At 42.4% G+C, this 19,496-nt stretch overlaps 1 protein-coding gene across 3 annotated transcripts in view; it reads right to left on the reverse strand.

The window, feature by feature from the left end:
* LOC133969589 (E3 ubiquitin-protein ligase RNF43) overlaps nt 1-18,961 on the reverse strand; it is a 79,712-nt gene extending 60,751 nt beyond the window's left edge. For 2 of the 3 annotated variants that reach the window (XR_009924223.1, XM_062406167.1), the window contains exon 1: nt 17,482-18,961. Coding sequence is in view for 2 of the 3 variants with exons in the window: in XM_062406167.1 (XP_062262151.1) it covers nt 17,482-17,703 (222 nt within the window). In the remaining variant the exon portion in view is untranslated. The remainder of the gene's footprint in view (nt 1-17,481) is intronic. The other variant, XM_062406170.1, reaches the window with a different exon arrangement.
* Between the last annotated feature and the right edge of the window lie 535 nt (nt 18,962-19,496).

Here is a 19,496-nt window from a genome sequence, read left to right on the forward strand (position 1 = left end):
ATACATTTCTCTCATGTGAGAAGTCAAATTAGACACAAGCAGGGAAACGGGCAGATCAGAAAAGCTGAGCTCAGAATTATAAAGTGTCCAAGAGTTGATCCAAGCAAAAGGTGGGGGAATGAGGAGGCGATTAGAGTGGGCTGTCTAGTGGAACACACCCCTGCCCCTTGTGGCCAATGATCGCCTAAGAAAATGTCACCCTGAAAAATGATTGACAGGCCACAGCTTTGACTGTTGGTGAATGTTAAGGAGGGAACGAGTATTGCATAACCACACAGCTAGGGGAACATAACTCACAGCTATAGTTGCCTCCCATGCCTCCCATTCAGACCACAGCCATGCAATACTATACCTGCTAACAAGGCAGCCTGACATTCTGCCTCCAGTATTTACTTTCCACTGTATTTATGATCTCTTGTCTATTCTGGAACCAACCCGTGTTATATTACCTTTGATTTGCCTGCCACAATTCCTTCCGTTAAAAATGGTATTGCTTCTCTGTGTCAATGATTGCCCAGCTCTGGATCTGAACTTTTGAACCTTTTGAACAACTACCCTTATACGCCGTGGGGAGGAGAGTCAGGGAGAGAGAGTGATCTGGGTTGGGGGTTAACTTACGATTCGCACCATAAAGCTTCCTGAAAGGTTGGTCGGGCCGAACGACCAAGGATATGTTAACCTTTCACCTTCCCACACTGGCGCTACACAAGAAATGGTTACATGTGTGTGTTTTTGTGAAACTGTGTTAGTGTGACACAGTGAGCGTGAAAAGGCAATCCAGACATGTCTTTCTCCTCCTAAAGACCAGGTGTTTGTGCAAGCTGTCCCACGAGAGGCAGCCGGGCTCCAGTGTTGTGAGATCGCTCCCACCTGTGAAGATCAAATATGAGATATTTATTATACAGGGGGGACTTATCTAGCATGCCCTATCAGATGGGCTATGTAATAGAGAAGCCCTGGGCAGATCTACTTTCACTGCCCTGAAAGGCACGAGAGGTGACCCAAAAGAAAATCATAATGCCAGAAAACAAAGCCTCTGAATGGTACTGCCCTCTCTCCTGCCTGCTTGCAATGCTGACTGGGAACGCTGGGTCGCTGCAGGGTATATAATGTCTCTGTGTTTGTGCAGGGGAAGTGTCTGGGTGTTGTGTTTGAGATCTCACTAGTCACCAATTTTCAAGTCGTGCATAATTAGACTGTTTAAAGCAGTGAATGAGTTCAGGGAGGTGGTGAGTAAGTAACTATATATTTTACACATAATTACGTACTGGCAGCGGCTAATATTTAAACTGATGAGTTGGAATTTAACCATATTGAGGTCTATGCATCTTTGTGCATATTGTTTAATGAAGTCTTTAGTAATAACCAGCTGTAAAGGGCTGCAACTTTTTGTCCTCTTGGCACCAACCAGACACCAGTGAAATGATGTTGGCCTTCTCAAAGTCAAAGCTAGCTCACCACTTACCAGCCCTTCAGCAAAGGTCTCATACAACCAACACTTGCCACAGTTCCATATGCAAACTGTTATATAAAAACCTACAAAGAGCTCTGCAACATAGCCAGAATGAAAACAAACGGGATTACTGCCAGAGCTGCCGTCAACACCTGTAAAATAGGTACTCTATTTGTAATTTCATGCTTTCTAGTGTACCCAGCCTCTTGCCCAATGTCAGCTAGAATTGACCCCAGCTTTACCTGTGACCATAAAAGGATAAGTGGTGTAGATTATGGATGAATGGACAAATAAGAAAAAACAAGTGCAAGAAGCTTCTGTCTTTGGTGCTTTGACAGGGAGAACAAGGCCAGGACTGCAAGGGAGAGGAAGTGAGGTTGGGAGAAGAGAGGAGAAGCAGGCTCCAACGAAACAGAGTAGCGCATGGCCAGAGGATATCTGACATTACCATTTGAGGCAGTCCACCACACACACTTCAAAGAGTTTACATTTACATTTCAATTATAAAGAATCCAAGTTCCCTTCAAAGTATGTTCTCCATCAAGAGTACCATGTGTCCAGAATGATTCAGCCTCAAATGAGTGAGCACCTTGTCCAAGTATAATGAGGCAACCACCTGATCAAATAAGCAACATAATCCACTATGATTGACCCACATGGACACATACTGTGTATCGCACAGTGTCGGTGTACTTTCACTCTCTAAAAAATTTAACTTTTGATGAACAATATGGCAGCTACATTTCCAACAAGGGGCATAGCAAATAAATTGCATTGTAGACATTTTTAAACAAGAAACAATCTCTGACCAATCCCAATGTGTTTTAGCTTCGGATCGTATGGTGAAAAGTAAGAAGGAATTATTTCTATGGAAAGATAGACGCTTTGCACTCACATAGCCCCAGAGTTGTCAAACTTGGCCGACAGTGTTTTCCAAAATTCTCTATTTAAAGGGGGCTTAAAAACTGAAAGGAGGTGATGAACTTAAAACTAAAACACAGCAGTGTGGACTTAACCTAAATCTGGTTGATAATACTTGGTTAAAATGCTGCATATTATTTTATATATAGCTCGACATGTAATTATCCAGTTTGGGTCAATGCTCTGTCCCCTCTACTATAAAACAAGACTTTTTTAATTAAAAAAAGATGATCCATTTTTCATGGCTCTCATGTTTGATCTAGTTTTCCTACCACTTCTGTATTATTGTCCCCATTTTCTGCCTGCTGGTCACTCCACCCCAGTACACACACCTGTCCCTATTAACCTACTTGTCCACTCTGCGCCTCTCCGTTTACAGTGACCACGTCAGATTGCCTTCATGCTCATTGCCAAGCTCTCCAGACCTTCGTTTGTGTATTTACTTCATTCCTGTTCCTGTTCGCTTGCCTAACCATTCTGCGGGACACCCATTTGTACTGTTGCCTGGCTTGTTTGCCTTGTGAACATTAGTAAAGACCTATTTTACCAGCCATCATGACTCTGTTGTGCTTTGTCATTTGACTTCAATACCTGATCAAATTTGGTGCTATCTCCTGTCTACTTCCTCCATGCGATAGACTCTTTCCAAATCAACTGAGCAGTTTGATCTAGTTTTCCTACCACTTCTGTATTATTGTCCCCATTTACTGCCTGCTGGTCACTCCACCCCAGTACACACACCTGTCCCTATTAACCTACTTGTCCACTCTGCACCTCTCCGTTTACAGTGACCACTTGTCAGATTGCCTTCATGCTCATTGCCAAGCTCTCCAGACCTTCGTTTGTGTATTAACTTCATTCCTGTTCCTGTTCGCTTGCCTAACCATTCTGCCGGACACCCATTTGTACTGTTGCCTGGCTTGTTTGCCTTGTGAACATTAGCAAAGACCTATTTTACCAGCCATCATGACTCTGTTGTGCTTTGTCATTTGACTTCAATACCTGATCAAATTTGGTGCTATCTCCTGTCTACTTCCTCCATGCGATAGACTCTTTCCAAATCAACTGAGCAGTGAAACTGGATCTCACCTTCCTATGAATTTGTCATCTCGTGATAACAAGTTAATAAAGTCATGATCATCATAAGATATTAATGTTTAATTATCTTGAGATTGGTATACATGGACTAATATAATTAGCTAAATATGCACAAAATTGTAATTTGTTATAAGGATTAATTAAATCATAAATACATGATAAGAGTTTCATGATGGTGATAGCAGTTTCCAGTCTTGTTTTTCCGGTTCAGAAGATGCTTTTAAATTTTAGATCGCATATGGTGTCTTCATGATGTTATACAAGATAAGTGGCAAATATGATCAGCTACCTTTGCCCTCAGAATCTGTATAAAACAGCAACCATAAGAATTTAACCATCTTTCTATCGTGCTGTAATCAACTCACTTTCTCAGCTGCAGTTTTGACAAAAGGAACCTCTTGCACATTTGACGTACTTTCAATTATGGGTTGATTTATTGGTAGAAAAGTAAAAAGCAGTAATAAATAATTAATTTCAATAAATTTTTCAGGCAAAATCCCTTTTAATGTTTTTAGTTTTTGCTTTACACTACACATCTGGTGGGTTAATGTCTTTTAAACCACTTTGTTACTTAATTTTGAAAGGGGCTATGTAAAGAAAGTTATCAGTTGCATCAAAGTGAACCGTATTAAATGTTGAGTTTCCAACAAGATAATGGCTGATGTTGCTGTTATTGTTGGACTGCATTGAGAGTAGCAGCATGTTAACAAAGGTACTTTCAATAATACGAAACTATAGCATGTCATTACAAAAAAAATAAGCTGTTATTTCAGGGATTGGGCTTAAAGCATAGTGTTTTTGCTCTTTCGGTGTTTCATACTGTGACCACACCAAAGAAAAATAATCCAAACATAAAAAAGGTTTTATACAAGCAAGTGTGAGTGGGTGAGGTGCCTGCCAAGGACAGTTTAACCAACATGTGCATGTTCAAGCAAGGGGATTAGGACACGGAGGGAGAGAGCGAAAATGTGAAGAGAGCGAGGGAGAGAGAGAGAGAGAGAGAGAGACAGGAGGGAGTGCTCAGATAGTGCAGCAGCGCTGGGATAGGTCTTGAAGCAGAAACTGTAGCTGTGGCCCTTTTGGAAGGACTCCAGGGCTTGTAGTGCAGGTCTCCTTTGATAATGGGCCACAGTATGTGTAAGAGTGTTGGGCTCCAGCCAAGGTACACAGCCCTTTTGCTAATAGTTAACAGAGTGGGCAAACAGTGGAAGTCAGCGGCATGGAGGTAGGTCAGGGAACTGCAGTCAACACAGTTTTTTACACTACAACCCTCTCTCTCTCTCTCTCTCTCTCTCTCTCTCTCTCTCTCTCTCTCTCTCTCTCTCTCTCTCTCTCTCTCTCTCTCTCTCTCTCTCTCTCTCTCTCTCTCTCTCTCTCTCTCTCTCTCTCTCTCTCTCTCTCTCTCTCTTGAACTGACGCTTCATAAACATGCTGTTGACTCATGCAGGACAACATGTTGTAATGAGCACTCAACAGGACTTTCTTATTAAAATACTGCAGAGTATAAACAGTCCTCCAACAGGGTAAACACTCTATCTAACTTCTTCCAAAACCTGTTCATTTCTAGATGTCATGTATTGCAAATCTATTCCAGGAATCCAGGAATTGTGATGGCTATAGCACTTCAAATTTGTTGGAAGGTCGATAAAACTGTTAGAAAACAAATGTGCTTTCCTTGCACATTTGTGCAAGATTTAAAAGTCACTAAATCCACACTACATGTAATAAATTCACATTGCAAGCATGTGCAAACACAATAATGCATAAAAGGATTAATTGACACTACATCAACCGAATACATGAGGATGGAGATCAAACTCTTCAATGTAATGCACCCCTCTATTATAAGGCTCAATACACAACTTGAACTACTGAAACTGATAAGTTATCGAAACATTTTATTGAGCACTAAAAATGTCCTCCAATATTCTACTACTTTATCATTCAGTGACATACTTTCAAAGGCTTCAAGCTTGTATATACATGCTCTCAATTAATATAGTAAGCAGCAACTATTTTCTATGTAATGTGTGTAGCAACATGTGTGTGCATGTTAGAGCATGCAAGTCCCTCCCCTTAAAAGCATTAGTCCTCCCCATGTTTATAGATCAAAATGGCTCCAGATCCAATTGGCAGTGATGTAAACATGACACATGCATAATTTTTGTTCGTAATGTGACATCTTTCAAATTTTAGCAGTCTGCTGGATTGCTTTGTAATGGCTCTCTAGTACGCAGGGTCAATTTATTCAGCTGTAACACTGGTTGTGTCTTTGAGGGCAGCTTTCATTTGGCAGAGTTCATGAATGTTTTGTTGTTTCTTTTACCACAATGTTAGCCTATCCTGGTGATTCTTCATGGTCAGACTTACCCTGGTGGTCGAAGGCATGCTACGTTTGTGCGAGTCTTTGTGTGTGTGTGTGTGCGTGTGTGTGTGCCTATTGCTTTTAAGTAGCCGTACAGTCCCAGACAGTCCAAGGACTCAAGAGCGGTAGACGTGTCATTACCCAATCCTCTGCCGAGCTGCTGCTCTAATCTCAGAGTGAGCAGACCAAACACCAAACCACACACAGCTCTGCTTTAGTCTTTATAGCTGGCTTTCAGGGCTGCGCTGGTGTTATGCTGTGCTAACCCTAACCTAGGGCACAGAACAAAGAGCAACACCACGCTCCACCCCACTTCCCCAGAGCAATCTGGGGGTTTAAATAGCAGGCTGTGAGGGAATGAGGCTTGGCAGCTCCAGTCACCAACAGACCATCTTGAAGTAGAAAGGGGCCCATATAACTCCAAACAGTCCTAAAAGCATACCATGTTAGCTGTCAAGTACTACTTTCTGTTTTGGAGTGGCTCCCACAAAGGAGGTTATCAGGTGAACGGCCCTGATGAGATGGCCCCGCTCTCTCAAACACAGACTGCCTTTTGATCCGCCCACCTGATTCTAGTCAACGGCTGCACACTCACCAAGGGCAGCTGACATTGTAACAGCAAGGATCTGTTTTTTTTACTTGGTGGCTGCAAGAAACATAATGTTGGACTAAATGTGAACACACATGGCTTATGTAACCCAGATGTAGATGATATTCCATTGCTCTATCACTTCCCAACAACGGCTATTTGAAGAGAATAATCAGAATGTATTTCTAGTGGAAAAGCAGCACAGCATGCTGGCATGAATACACAAAGAAAGTAATGCATATTTTAAGTGACTTCAACAATGAGATCATTTGTGTTTCCGTTGCTGACTAGTGTTAGCTGTTAGTGTTGGCTGCACCACACTCCAGAGCGTTAAACGTGAGGGGAGTCAGTGACTGTGCACGCCTCTGAGAGCACCCTACAGCTGCATGTCAGCATTCCTACTGGGTGCCAACATATTTACTTTGGAAGACAGAGGGAGGTGCTGTAAGGGACTGCCTCTAATTAGGAACAGCCAGTCAGGAGGTCATGGCCAATTGGAAATGGTCTCCAAATTTGTGGTCCTTTGGACAGCACAATCAAGGACAGTCCAGCGTGAGTTTTGTTGTTTTTGGAAAGTGCAACACGGTGAGGGGCATGACTATCCTGAATCAGATATTTCACCTAGAGTAAAACAAACTGCAACTGGAGGCATTGTTGCAACATATTTAAAGAAAATGTCCTAAGTCTTACCTTCCTTGACCTGCATTCCTCGAACAGTTATGGGGTATGTGTGATATTTCTCTTCACTAACAAAAGAGTATTGAAACTGTAGTGTCCATTTGAGCATAGCTGTTTGGTGATTCAGATGCCAGCCCTTGAAACCAATTTTATGTTTGCCCTCTATTTTTATCAAAGTAAATTAACTAGATGAACTTGGCAGTCCAATTCAATTTGTGATTAAACAAGTTGTGAGCTTTGATGTGGATTTTATCAGTGCTCTTTTTTAGGACACATCCTCTAGGATTTGCCAATTTGTGTTGCTCCACCCTTCACATGTCCTAAGTATCAGAATGATCCAAAATTAAATGATCCAAAGTGGATCTCTATGGATCCTAATTTTAAAGTACACTTTGAACCATTTGTCTCTATTTAGGTATTAAACACAGAACTGCCAGGAGGATGACACTGTACCTGACCTCAATCAGAGTATAATTTAGCGCCAGTCCAGACTTTGGTCCTGAACTGGGTCTCTGTTCCACAGAAGCAAGAGAGACTATAATTATAAAAATAATCTTAATTTAAACTTAATATGGGCTTTTTTTTTGAAGAATTCAAATTACAAAGGGCATCACAAGGAGGGAATCAACACAAACAAATAGGTCATAAAATCGTGAGAATAAAAATAAAAGGTTAAAAGAAAGAAACAAAAAACAAATTCAAGTATCAATAATCTCTGATAAAAGTGTGTTTTAAGAAGAGACTTAAAAGAAATTATTGAATCAGCTCTTTCCAGAGCCTCATGTTCCTGACTGAAAATACTCTGTTGCCTTTTGTTGTTGGTCCAAGCTTGTATGATGAAAACACTTCTCAGAACTGACCCTAAGGGCACACCAAGGTTAATAGTAGAAAACGGGTCCCCTTTTGCAAACTCACAACGGCCCGCAAAAAGTAAACATACTTCACTTCTCGCTTTCTCCCTGTGTTTTTTTACAAATACATTTTTTTAACCAATAAACAAACTGTGGGTACCCGACCTGTTACTGGACTCTACAAGTTGCCTCCTGTTTGACAGTAGGTACTGTGTATCAGTAAATAAAGATAAAGATCTCTACAGTTAAGTCACTCTAAGTGCCTGAAGAAATCCCCTCTAATGAGAGAGTCGGATTTGGACCACTGTGCTGTGGTGTAACATTCACTCAAATGAACAAGTAGAAGCAGGGTGATCAGTGGTCAGGAAAGTTGGTGGAATGAAGATGTGATAACATGCATATATGGATATACAGTGACCATGTGACAGCAACTCAAATTCTCTCAGCAGGTCACATGGGACTTTCTCTGCAGCACTGAGTTTGCATTTTCATCAAAAACCCACTGAAGAGGAAGAGGAACACTCTCCCTCCTTGCAGGTGAAGTGAGATGAACACATCAGTTAAACACTCGTCTGGCAGATAAACTAACCCTTTGTCTAATTTAAAAGCATGCAACTTCCATTTAGTCCAACTGAGAGAACAGCCATCCATCATGCTGCCAGGCATGTGACAGGAAGTATGATGATCAGTCATGTTCACAGAGAACAATCATTCACCTCCTGCTCACAGAGTAGTAATTAGGAGGAGACTTCACAGTCCAGATTCAAGACAAAAAAGAAAGGAGAAAAAGTTTTTTATCGATTTTTTACAGATTTTAAAGCAGAAAACTACCTGTTTTATTTAAAACAGAGGTAACGGTTGAGAAGTTAGCTCATAGTCTGCAGCAGGTTTTGCCCACGACATTTTGGGATGTTCAGAATCAAACTATTATAGGGTCCTTCTGTGTTCACTAGTGAGTTACAGTCTATAGTAGAGTGCTGTTGACTTGCCTTTCCACATAAAAAATGCCAGAGAAGATAAATGACCAGTTGAGCTCATTATATAGGGTTCGAAACAATAATTTACTAACAACTTATAACTTATATCATACGTTGTTGTGTGATCCAAATAATCACTTCAGAAAGATATTGAAATGATTTGAGAGGCACTGGATTATTTACACGGTATTAACACATATGTATTTTTAACATGATTTAATTATTTTAAAGATTACAGTTATTGTCAACACCCCTTGTCTTAAACCATTCATCTCATCTTTGGCATTAAGGCTAAATCAGACCTTGTAGTGGTTGTCAGCGAATACATACAGTAACCTTTATGTTAAGCATTTCTAATTAAGTAAACTAATCTTAACACAAAGCAGGAACATATGATGCCCATTAACACAACCCTGAGGGCTTTCTGAGAAGAAGGCAAAGAGAGGTCAGAAAGGGACATGCTGCTTGTTGCTCGGAAGTAACCATGTGACTTTTGGAGACATAAAGAATTTTTTGTCAGCTGAGTTATCTTCCTGGTTCTGAGGTTACAATATGGCTTTTGTAGTCAAGCAGCACTGAAAGATCTAAGTCACTTTGATCCCGCTTAATAGAGTTTGGTAAATGATCTCTGTATGGAAGCTCCGCCTCATGCTCACACACACACACGCACACACAGGCTCACTTGTACACATACATAAAGAATCGGACGGTCACACAGGTAAAAGCTCTTCTTGCGGATCGCTGAGCTGAGCGTTGGAGCAGAAAAGTAGAAAATTTGCTTCTTCTCACAAGACTGCTCTGTGCTCACTGCAAATCCTGCTTTCGCTGTGCCACTTTTGCGCAAACTAATCAAAGACACACCATACATACAAGTATTTGCCTTGTCATACAGGAACTACATAACTGATGTCAACTTACAATGCATGAAATTCAATTGCCGGGAGGAGCTAAAGCTACATATTTGCCAAAGCAGTGGCCACAAAGCCATACGAATAAAAGGTCTAAAAGAGTGACTGGGGGAGCCACAGGGAGCCTGAGAGAGGGAGGGAGTTTGTCAGAGAGCATTTATCTGTGGTATGGTGATGACTCTTTTCCTCCGACCTCTCAGCAAACTAAGCGCTTCCTGCCTTTTGAGTACATGTCGCCAATTTTGTCCTCCAAACTAAAGCACATGCAATGAATTACAACCGTTTTAAAGAGCTATCAAGAAACAAGAGAGAGCTGGTTAAAGGAGAGGAGGTGAGGAGTTGGAGGAGGAGGAGGAATTTGAAGCTGCGTTCCTGGGAGAGAGAGGAGCGAGACGAGCAGAGAAAAGATAAACTGAGGAGAAGGATTTGAGTCTTTGATCTTAGAGGGAGCAGAAAAGGCTTCTCCTGCCATTAGAGGCAGAGCACAAGTTAATACTGAGTGACTGCATGATTAAGTCAACACTAACACCATCTATGATGACATTTGGCTGAAAGGCACAGAACTATTTATTAACTGTCTGATAATATGACAGCAAGGACAAATAAGGTCCCAGATGATTACAAACAGTGGAGGAGTTCAAATCAACACCAGATCTCAAGATGAAATTTATAAAAGAAACATAGGAGAGCCAAACCAAATCATTAGTCCAAAGTCCATTAAAGTTGAGCTTTTATTAAACTTAAGTATGGTTGAAAAATATTTTGCCAAAAGGAGGGACACACATGCTTATTAAACAATGGCTTTACCATAAAGCATGTCAAAAGAGATCTTAAGTTGAACTTAAGTTGAAAACTGTTCTTTAGATGGTGTGAGCTGGGATTTGGAGGGAGAGGAAAAGGAGCCCTGTTCTCTTTTGTAATGAAACAAAAAGTTCCACGAACCTGTCAGAAAAACACAAAATGCAGGTGTCGAGATATTCAACAAAACCAAAAGTCACAGCCATGCTGGCAACTCTGTAAAGCGTATACCCCTTTAACACCAACATTTGTGGGTATATGCAGCCTTCTTCAAACAAAGGTTAATCCATCCAACCGTTTTCTGAGACATTTTACTCAAAGCAAAAATGTCAACCTGGTGTCCCAACACAATAAGTAAGAGGGTCACCATAGACATAAGGATATATTGTCTAGGAAGCCTCATAAGCTGTTAGAAACAAATCAGAACAATATCTGGAATCATTTAACTTACAGTTATCAGTTATTCAGTCATCGCATCAAATCTGCCCCTTCGTGATTGGCCCGATAAGTATGAGGATAGAATGAAATCTATCTGAATGAGAGGGAGCTAGACCCATCTGCAAGAGCGAATTAACCTGACCTCCCTGATTGGTCTGATGGTATCATTGTTTTAAACATAAGAATTGAACCTATCCCTGTAATCATAATGTTTCATCTGGAGGGTAATACAAAACAGCCAACTTTCCCACAAGTAGCATCTGACCTCTGCATCTATATGGTGCCATTGTCATCTGTTGCAACATGGTTCTATGTAAATCTCTATAAGTGTGGCATTGATCCCGAGGGAAGGGCCAGCTTGACCTCCATGCCAGCTATGGATCAGCGGCCGTTTCTATTTGCTCCCAGTGGATCGATGTCAAGTGGTAAGAGACAGGTGCTCCACTTGACATGCAATGTCTGGACAGATTCAGAAAAGGTCACGCATGATGCCAGTTTCCCTGGGAATGCAAAAATGTCAGGGTACTCTCGACTGCTTATCACTTTTTTACTTAATTGAATACCACTCAACTGGAACGTACCCTCGCCCTAACTGGTGCTGTCAGGTACGGTGCCAACAAAGAAAAATATAGGCAGGTGTGAGAATGTTTGTATGTGGTCTTTCATAGCCAGCACTGACTCATTCCTTCCCATTGTAATGGATGCCACATTATAGCAGAACTTTAAAAAGCTGAGTAAAGTGCTGCTTACTTACTTACTTTCTTAACGTATGCGATATTAAATGCACTTGTGTATGCAAATTCTACAACCACTACTTGTGAGACCGATGAATTTAAAAACCATGCACACACAACCTTGTACTTCTATCATATTGAGAACTCTCATTGACATAATGCATTTCCTCTTGGTTATAGCCTCTTACCCTAGCTATAACCATCAAAACTACATGCCTTACCCTAATTCTCACCCTAACCTAAACCTGAGTCTAACCCTTACCTTACAAACAAGTCATAACCCTTAAAAATCCCATTGAAATTGGTTCAGAGAGTGAGGACTGGCCAAAATGTGCTCACTTTCCCAAAATGTACTCACTCCCTAAGGTAGGGTCTCAAAATGTTCATCTATTCAGATATTTGTACAATTAAACACACACACAATTGTGAGGACAAGCCCTCACTTTAATGTGACATCTTATTTAATGCTTGTTTCTGTTCTGATGTTCCTTTTGTCCTTCTCTGTTCTCTGCAACTCAACCATTCTGTGGGCCGTTTCAAGGATTAATCCAGTAGTAATGCCTTAAGCATGTGTCTGTGTGCATGTGTGTTTGCTTGCTCTACGTGTACAGAAACATGGAATTAGGTATGTTACTCTTTTGTGTTTGAATGAGTGAGTGAAGCAGTGATAGGGACTGTCTACAGAAGTAGCAGAGGTCTTCCTCTGTTATTTGCACGAGGAGAGCTATGACAAGTTGACAAGAATGTGTTGTATAACATTCAAGAATTCCAGACCTGGACTAATGACTTAAAAAGAAGGGGGCCAGCAGGATTAAGGGACTTGCCATGTTTCCCTGACCTGCCTCTCCCATCTTCCCAGTGCTGCGGCAATGATAAGAAACATCTCAACAGCCATCTCTTGTGGAAGAGGCTGGGCAAGACAGCACTAGCCCCTGCTTCCTGTGCTGCAGGCTGCAACTTTGTCAGATGCCTGCCCAGGAGAAGCCATTACTCCAGGGCTCGTCTGATAGCTTGGACACATATGGGGGTGTGTTCGAGGAGGGTGCTAGAGGCAACATAGACCAATGGTCACACATCGCCATAAAGGAAAGAGATGGCAGAAAGCAATAGCAAACAAGTTGACCTGATGAACATATTGGAATCCAAAAGACAAACATGTCTTGACTGTGGGCCACATAAAAGAATGTGAATACTTTCATTAATGGCAGTGAGCATGTTTCGTTGTTAAATGCTGGATTTCAAGGCAACGGCTGACCTTGAGAGTCCTCCATTTCTACACAAACAGCACTTAATTGCTCTTCCTTAACCGTCACTGTGGCAAAGCAGACGGAAATGTGAGCTTATAGAGATTTGATTCATTCCTTAATGTAACTGCCAACTTCACTAAGTGCCAGAAAGGATGGATTGGATTGGATTGGATTCAATTTATTGTCATTACACAGAGTACAGGTACAGAGGCAAAGAAATGAAAAACAGGGACATGACTCTGCTGCTGTGTTAGTTGAGGTCTAATATGGCGTCCATACCAGTTTACATGGCAGATCTTTGCATGGTAGACATAGTTGCTGTGCATGTAAACTGGGCACTGCAGCAAAACTCAGCGCACGATCCCTTCCCATCTTACTGTTACTATACCATAAAAGTCAGACCTCAGTGAGTGCAGCTGCTTGCCAAACTGGAAACTAGTTCAAGATTCATTAGCAGGTACATAACTGGAGGACAATAAAGTGATGGCAAAGCACTAACTTCAATGTGAAACTTTAGCACTAAATATTAACTTTAATCCCATAGGCAGCCATTTTACAGAAAATATGTTCCTGTCCATGTTACAAATCTTCCACACACCCATTATGAGATACATATTAAACTATGTCCTGAAACTCGTAAAAAAGCATTTGAAAGCTTATCTAATTAAAAAAGGTTTGCATGAGTGAAACAAATAATGTTGCAAAATCCCAAATAACCCAGTATGAAACTGCGACTGTACTTCAGCGACGAGTAAACACGTTTTTTCCAGACTATCAGTTTTGGCTTTTCAGATCAGCAGGACAACGCTGCCAATAATTACGAGATTTGCACGTTGACCTAAAGATTAGCCCTTTCAAACCTCCAGTTTGAATGTTTCAGAATATAAGTGCACAAATTTTCAGATCAGCCACAAAGTTTCAAACCCCAAAAAACAAAGCAATTGGGAGAACAGTGAAAAAAAATTCAGCTTATCAAAATATTATGCGAGGCTTTCAATCATGCAAAATCTTTTTTTTTAAATTTCAAATATTCCAACAGAGATATAACCTTTTTTTCGAGTATGGTATGATATTTATCCCATAGCCGATTGCTTCACACTGTATATCAAATCCTCCCAAAGCTTGATGGATTTTGGGACACGATCAAAGAACATTGAGTAACCCCAAGAAAACCAGAAATATGAGCAAAATATTCCAGTATTTACTTACACAACAGAGTTACAAGGACTTGATATGAAACTAAAGAAACTCCAGGCTATTGCACACACTTCAGAATAAAAACCTTCACAATCTATTAGTCACAGGTACACACTGTGCACAGCAGTGAGCCCAGCAATGTAAAGCAGCGAGGAGTCCCAAGGAGCCTTGGACAGGATGTTATCTCATCCAGGGAGATAGGAAGTATGTACAAAAAAATCTAAAGGGAGGGGGAGGAGAGGGCCCATTTGGGAAGTGCAGAGTAAACAGTCTCGGTTTTTAATCATCCCGGCTCACGTTCGGAACTGGACTCGCTTTGATGTTCTCCCTCAGCGCCCCCCCTCCGCCCTCCCATCCCTCGATCCCAAACGGCTGTGGTGAGGGCCAGCCAGGGGGGAAACATGCAGAAAGTGTCCTCGGACAGTCGAGGGAGGCACACAGTGTCTTGTGGGACACCAAAAAGGGAGATGAAAGAATGCAAAGTGCAGAGTTAACTGGTGTTCAGTCAATTGCTAGGCCTGCCTTAATTATAGCTGGTGTATTTAACCGAGCTCTCAAAGGTCAATGCAAAATTTCAAAGTACAAAGCTACAAAAATACGACGTGAGGGAGAAAAAACGTCTTTAAATGAAAACAGGTGGAATCGTTATGACGACTTTTAATTTGGTACAATGCCTGTATGAAGATAAACAATTGACAATCCTTTAGAGTTTGAAGCTATCCTTAAAGCCTTTGCACTTCTCTTGTACTTGTATTTGTCCAAATAGTTCTGGCCAGACCCCAGCCAGTGTTCCAATCAACGTGTTCATTCAGAGGACAGGGCAAACTTCCAGGGAGATCACAGTTTTAATAGATCAGAGGGAAATGAGCACCAAAGCAAAGCCTCATCGCTTGAATACACAGACGGAGACTCTTTCCTACACCCTCTACTTTGAGTTTTTACCTTACATGCATTGCCAAACAGGATTACAACAATCCCTCGTGGTAAGAGCAACAGCTCCTGCTCTACCTTTAGAAAATGTTAGACTTCCAAAATTAAATTTACACAAACAAGTTGCTAAAATACAAAATAACTGTAGCTTATCAAAACTGGTTCCCATGCTTCAGCATGGTCCAGAGTAAAATCTGTAGACGAAACCAGACAAAACTTCAGCCCCACAATAGATATCTAGAGCTTTGGTTTCATGGTTATTATGAGGAATTAATCGCCTGGACAGTTTTATCACAGTGGAGAGATCGTAATCTGTAATTGAAAGGGGACATTGTGAGGCAGCGTATATATGTATGGAACTCCACCTCCTTTACAGCCTTCAACCCCCTCGTCCACTGGAAGACAAGAACATTAAAGCAGAGCAGCTTGCCGAGGCAATGAGGACCTGTTCGAACAGGCCTGCCCTGCACAAAGAGCATCCTGCAGCACAACACCACCTCTGTGCACTGTGGGAAGAGAGAGTTGGACAAAACTATACCTTCCTAACCTTGAACAGAACCACAATCACTGGTCTGACTTAGAGAAACAAGAAAGCAAAGTTTCAGACAAAACCAGCTCTGCTGACATTTTAGCCTACAAAAAGAAAAAGAGGGGGAAAAAAGGGATCTTATCAGAGGAGGATTAGACTGTCGCCATTCTGACTGTGGTATAGATGAAAGTATTAGCTGGCCCTGTTGCACTTTCCTTCACATCTACAGGGGAGTATGTGCAGATATCACTTCTACAATCTTGATCAAGTCTCATCAACCATACGCCAGCTTAATATGCACTGTATCTTAGTATGTACAGTATATTGCTGAAGCGTTCTTCTGAGACCTGGTGGAATTGGGTTAATATCTTTTTGTGAATTTACAGAAAATGTGTATGTTGTCCTTCAGATCTCTACAAAAACTGTGCTAGGTTTTACTGAGGGAAATTTAAAGAATTCTGGAAATCCCCGAAGTGTCTCTGATCTCAGCTGCGCAGTGTTTCACCTCAACAACATGTTTCCAGGATCCCTAACAGGCCCATTAAAGTTGCTTTTTTTTGTAACTGGAGGGAAACAGCATCAATGTTTCACCATCCCTAGTACTGGGCTTTCTCTGTGGGGAAGCCATGTAAATCCTTAACAATTATGGCAAACTGACGCATCTGGCTCACCATTCACATAACCTCCCACACCTGGTGAGTGAAGAGAGACAAGATCCTACAGTGCCGCGTATCTGTCGTCCTGTTTCTTTGGAAACAGCAAATAAATTGACGCAAGCGGGCTTTATGGCCCAGAACCCATAATCCACTCCTGAATCCTAAACATGCACAGTGAATAGACTACATACTTGACATTCACATGGCAGTGATATGCTGTTTTTAAAATGGTGTAGGAAAAGAAAACAAGTTTGGTTCAGTTACATGTTTATATGGGTTTAAACATGATTTGCGGTGTTGATTAATATTCCTCGACCACACCTTGGTATCAAACATTTTTGGAAGCACATTAGAAGTCATAAATAGTACCTGCAAAACAAAGCTGTCGTCTCAGAAAAGATACACCTACGAAAGTTGGCAACCTTAATCAAACCCTAAGTAAAAATAGACTGAAAACAAACTAACCTCAATAACAGCTGTGTGTCATCACTATTGTTCAAGGAATTTAGATATTCTGTCATCACACGCTGAGGGCTGAGTGGAAAGGGTAGTACTGTGTACTGTAACCAATAGTCACTGCAGTATTTTGATGGCATAGAGCAACAATTCAAGTGTTAACATCGTCTAGCTCTAATCAGACAGTGGATGCTGTGTAAACAGCCTTTTTTGCTCAGAGAAACATGTGGCGCCAAATGTCACTCCACAGAGGGATGGATACACTGAAAGACGGGACAGTGTGGGAGCAAAAACTAAATGTCAAATTGATGTTTATTACAACGAGCCCCTATAAAATGGGATTTTAATATTGAATTATGTCTCCCCAGTTAGCATCGAACAGCAGTGATGGGAGTAGGGACGAGTCCAGTGGATATCTCGACAGTTCAGTATTAATAGTAATAATGTACTGATCTGTGTGGAGTCTCTGTTGTGTGTCCACACAGACGAACTTAAGTCAATCATATGATCCACTCTACAACAGGTGTGCACCCCCACCCTGTAAGCACCAACAGCCTTCAGGAAACGACTTTTCAGGTGTTGTGACATTAATAAAGTGTGAGGATGCGAAACCGTGTGTGATCATACATAGTAGATTCCCCCGTGAGACGTCTTACCTGCATTAGTTTCCCATCCGCGTAGCCGGCACTTCCTCCCACGAACACCCCCTCCAGGGTGATGGGCTTACCCGTCGGCTCGTTCTTCAGCAGTGTCACCTTGATGACCGCTCGGAGGGCCGGCCGCTCCGACTCCAGGCCCGGCTGGCCCAGTACCACCTGCAGGGCCGCCATGAGCAGCCACGGCCAGAGACCGGCCAGGCGCCGCTGGGGGACGGTCATGGCCTCGGCTGCAGCGGCGGTGCCCGGCCGCACATGGTGGACTTCAAAGCAGGCAAGCACCGCGGATCAAAACAAGACAAATATGTACACACGTCCCTCTTCTTCTTTTCTGCACCGAGCGACTACTGCGAAGTAGATGCGATCCAAGCGTTTACAGCTGGAGGACTGCCAGCATAACTCAAAGTCATAACTCAAACTCCCATTCAGCACCAGAGTTAATATTCAAACTGTACAGGGTGCAGAAGTGCGCGTCGCTCAGTGCCCACATGGAGCCGGCCGCATCGTCCCCGCTAAACTGATCCGTTCCCTGATTTAACGGCGAACTTTTATCCAGTGTCATTAATGTGGGTGACGGAGCAGTGAACGCACACATGCACCGTGAAGACGCGTCGTGTTGCTTTCGGAGCTTGAGGTTTTCACTGGTTTCCCGCAGACGCACAACGAATGTCCTCATGTGGAACGCGTTGGCCTGACGCTTCAACAAGTATCCTTTACGCAGGAGGAGGGCAGGTCCCGGCAGACAGCGATGCGTCGATCTTCACCCGTATCCCGACTGCTGCGTGTTACTGAGCGTTATTAAAAAGAAACAGTGCGCACCGGCCACTGTGCCGCGCGGTCACGTTTGCGGACCGGACACGAGTTGACAAACGGCGTCAGAAGGCAGCTCGTCCCGGCGGCGCCACATTTTCTAGATGAATCCAGAGAAAACGCAGAGGGGCTTGAACTTCAAAGGCTTGGTTACAGGTTGCCGCCGGAAACTCATGAGGCGTGTTGACCCACAATGGAGAGACAGAGGGTCCGATTCAACTTTTACAACCATGGAGAACTAGAAGAAGAGAAAAACCTCGCTGTCAGTACATCGTCGTAGCAGATGGACAGTTGACTCACTTGAGTTATATCTTAGTAACTACGCTGACCCCTGTAGCAGAGCCATCCATTCTCCATCTAAACCTGATCACTGCCAAAAACAAAGAGAACACGGGAGGAGTTGAAGGCAGGACGGACAGAGGAGGAGGAAAAAAAGGACATTCCCGAGTGCAGCGGCTCCGCTGCGCTGAGAGAGAGAGAATTGGATACGATCCTCCAGAGGACAGAAAATGAGTCGCTTGTCAAAACAATCTTCGGCGAAAACGGAGACGAAACTCTGGAGGAAAAAGTGAAGTGGAAGTTCTCCAAACTCCTCGTGATTCCCAAGTTGATCAAGTGGAGAGACGCAATGTGCAGTAATCTCTCTCTCTCTCTCTCTCTCTCTCTCTCTTGGGAGCCCATTGACGGCCTCTACCTGCTCACTGTCCTGATGCCTTCATGTGTTGTAGGAGTTTGGGACTTCTTAAAAAAAGGAACTCGACCATAAAAGTAGCATTGCGTCTGGAAAGGTCTGAGAAACATCTGAATCGATTGTGATGCTCGGTGTTCATACATGATGCTGACAGGGGATGCACAGTAAGGCTCACAGCTGAAATTCCCCTTCTCTGTCTCAAACTTCCCTCTTACGGACTTCGATTTGCAGGCTGCGCCACACAACACTGAAGTCCAACAAGAAAAACAAAAGTTGTATAAATGTAATAATGGAGCTTCCGAGTAGCACGTGAAGGCAGCATTAAATGCGGAGGGAGGAGCAGCAGCGCGGAGCAAGAACTAGTGAGTGGCTCCCTCTAGCGTACAAATTCCTACACAACCACCATAGGTCTCCTGTAACCAGCTGTCAAAAATTCACATATAAAACCGCAAACCAACTGATGATCTAATCTATATTTCATTTATTAACTATACTTTAACAGTCGTGCCTTTAA

The sequence above is a fragment of the Platichthys flesus genome, chromosome 15 (assembly GCF_949316205.1).
Source record: "Platichthys flesus chromosome 15, fPlaFle2.1, whole genome shotgun sequence".
NCBI classification, from domain to species: Eukaryota; Metazoa; Chordata; class Actinopteri; order Pleuronectiformes; family Pleuronectidae; genus Platichthys; species Platichthys flesus.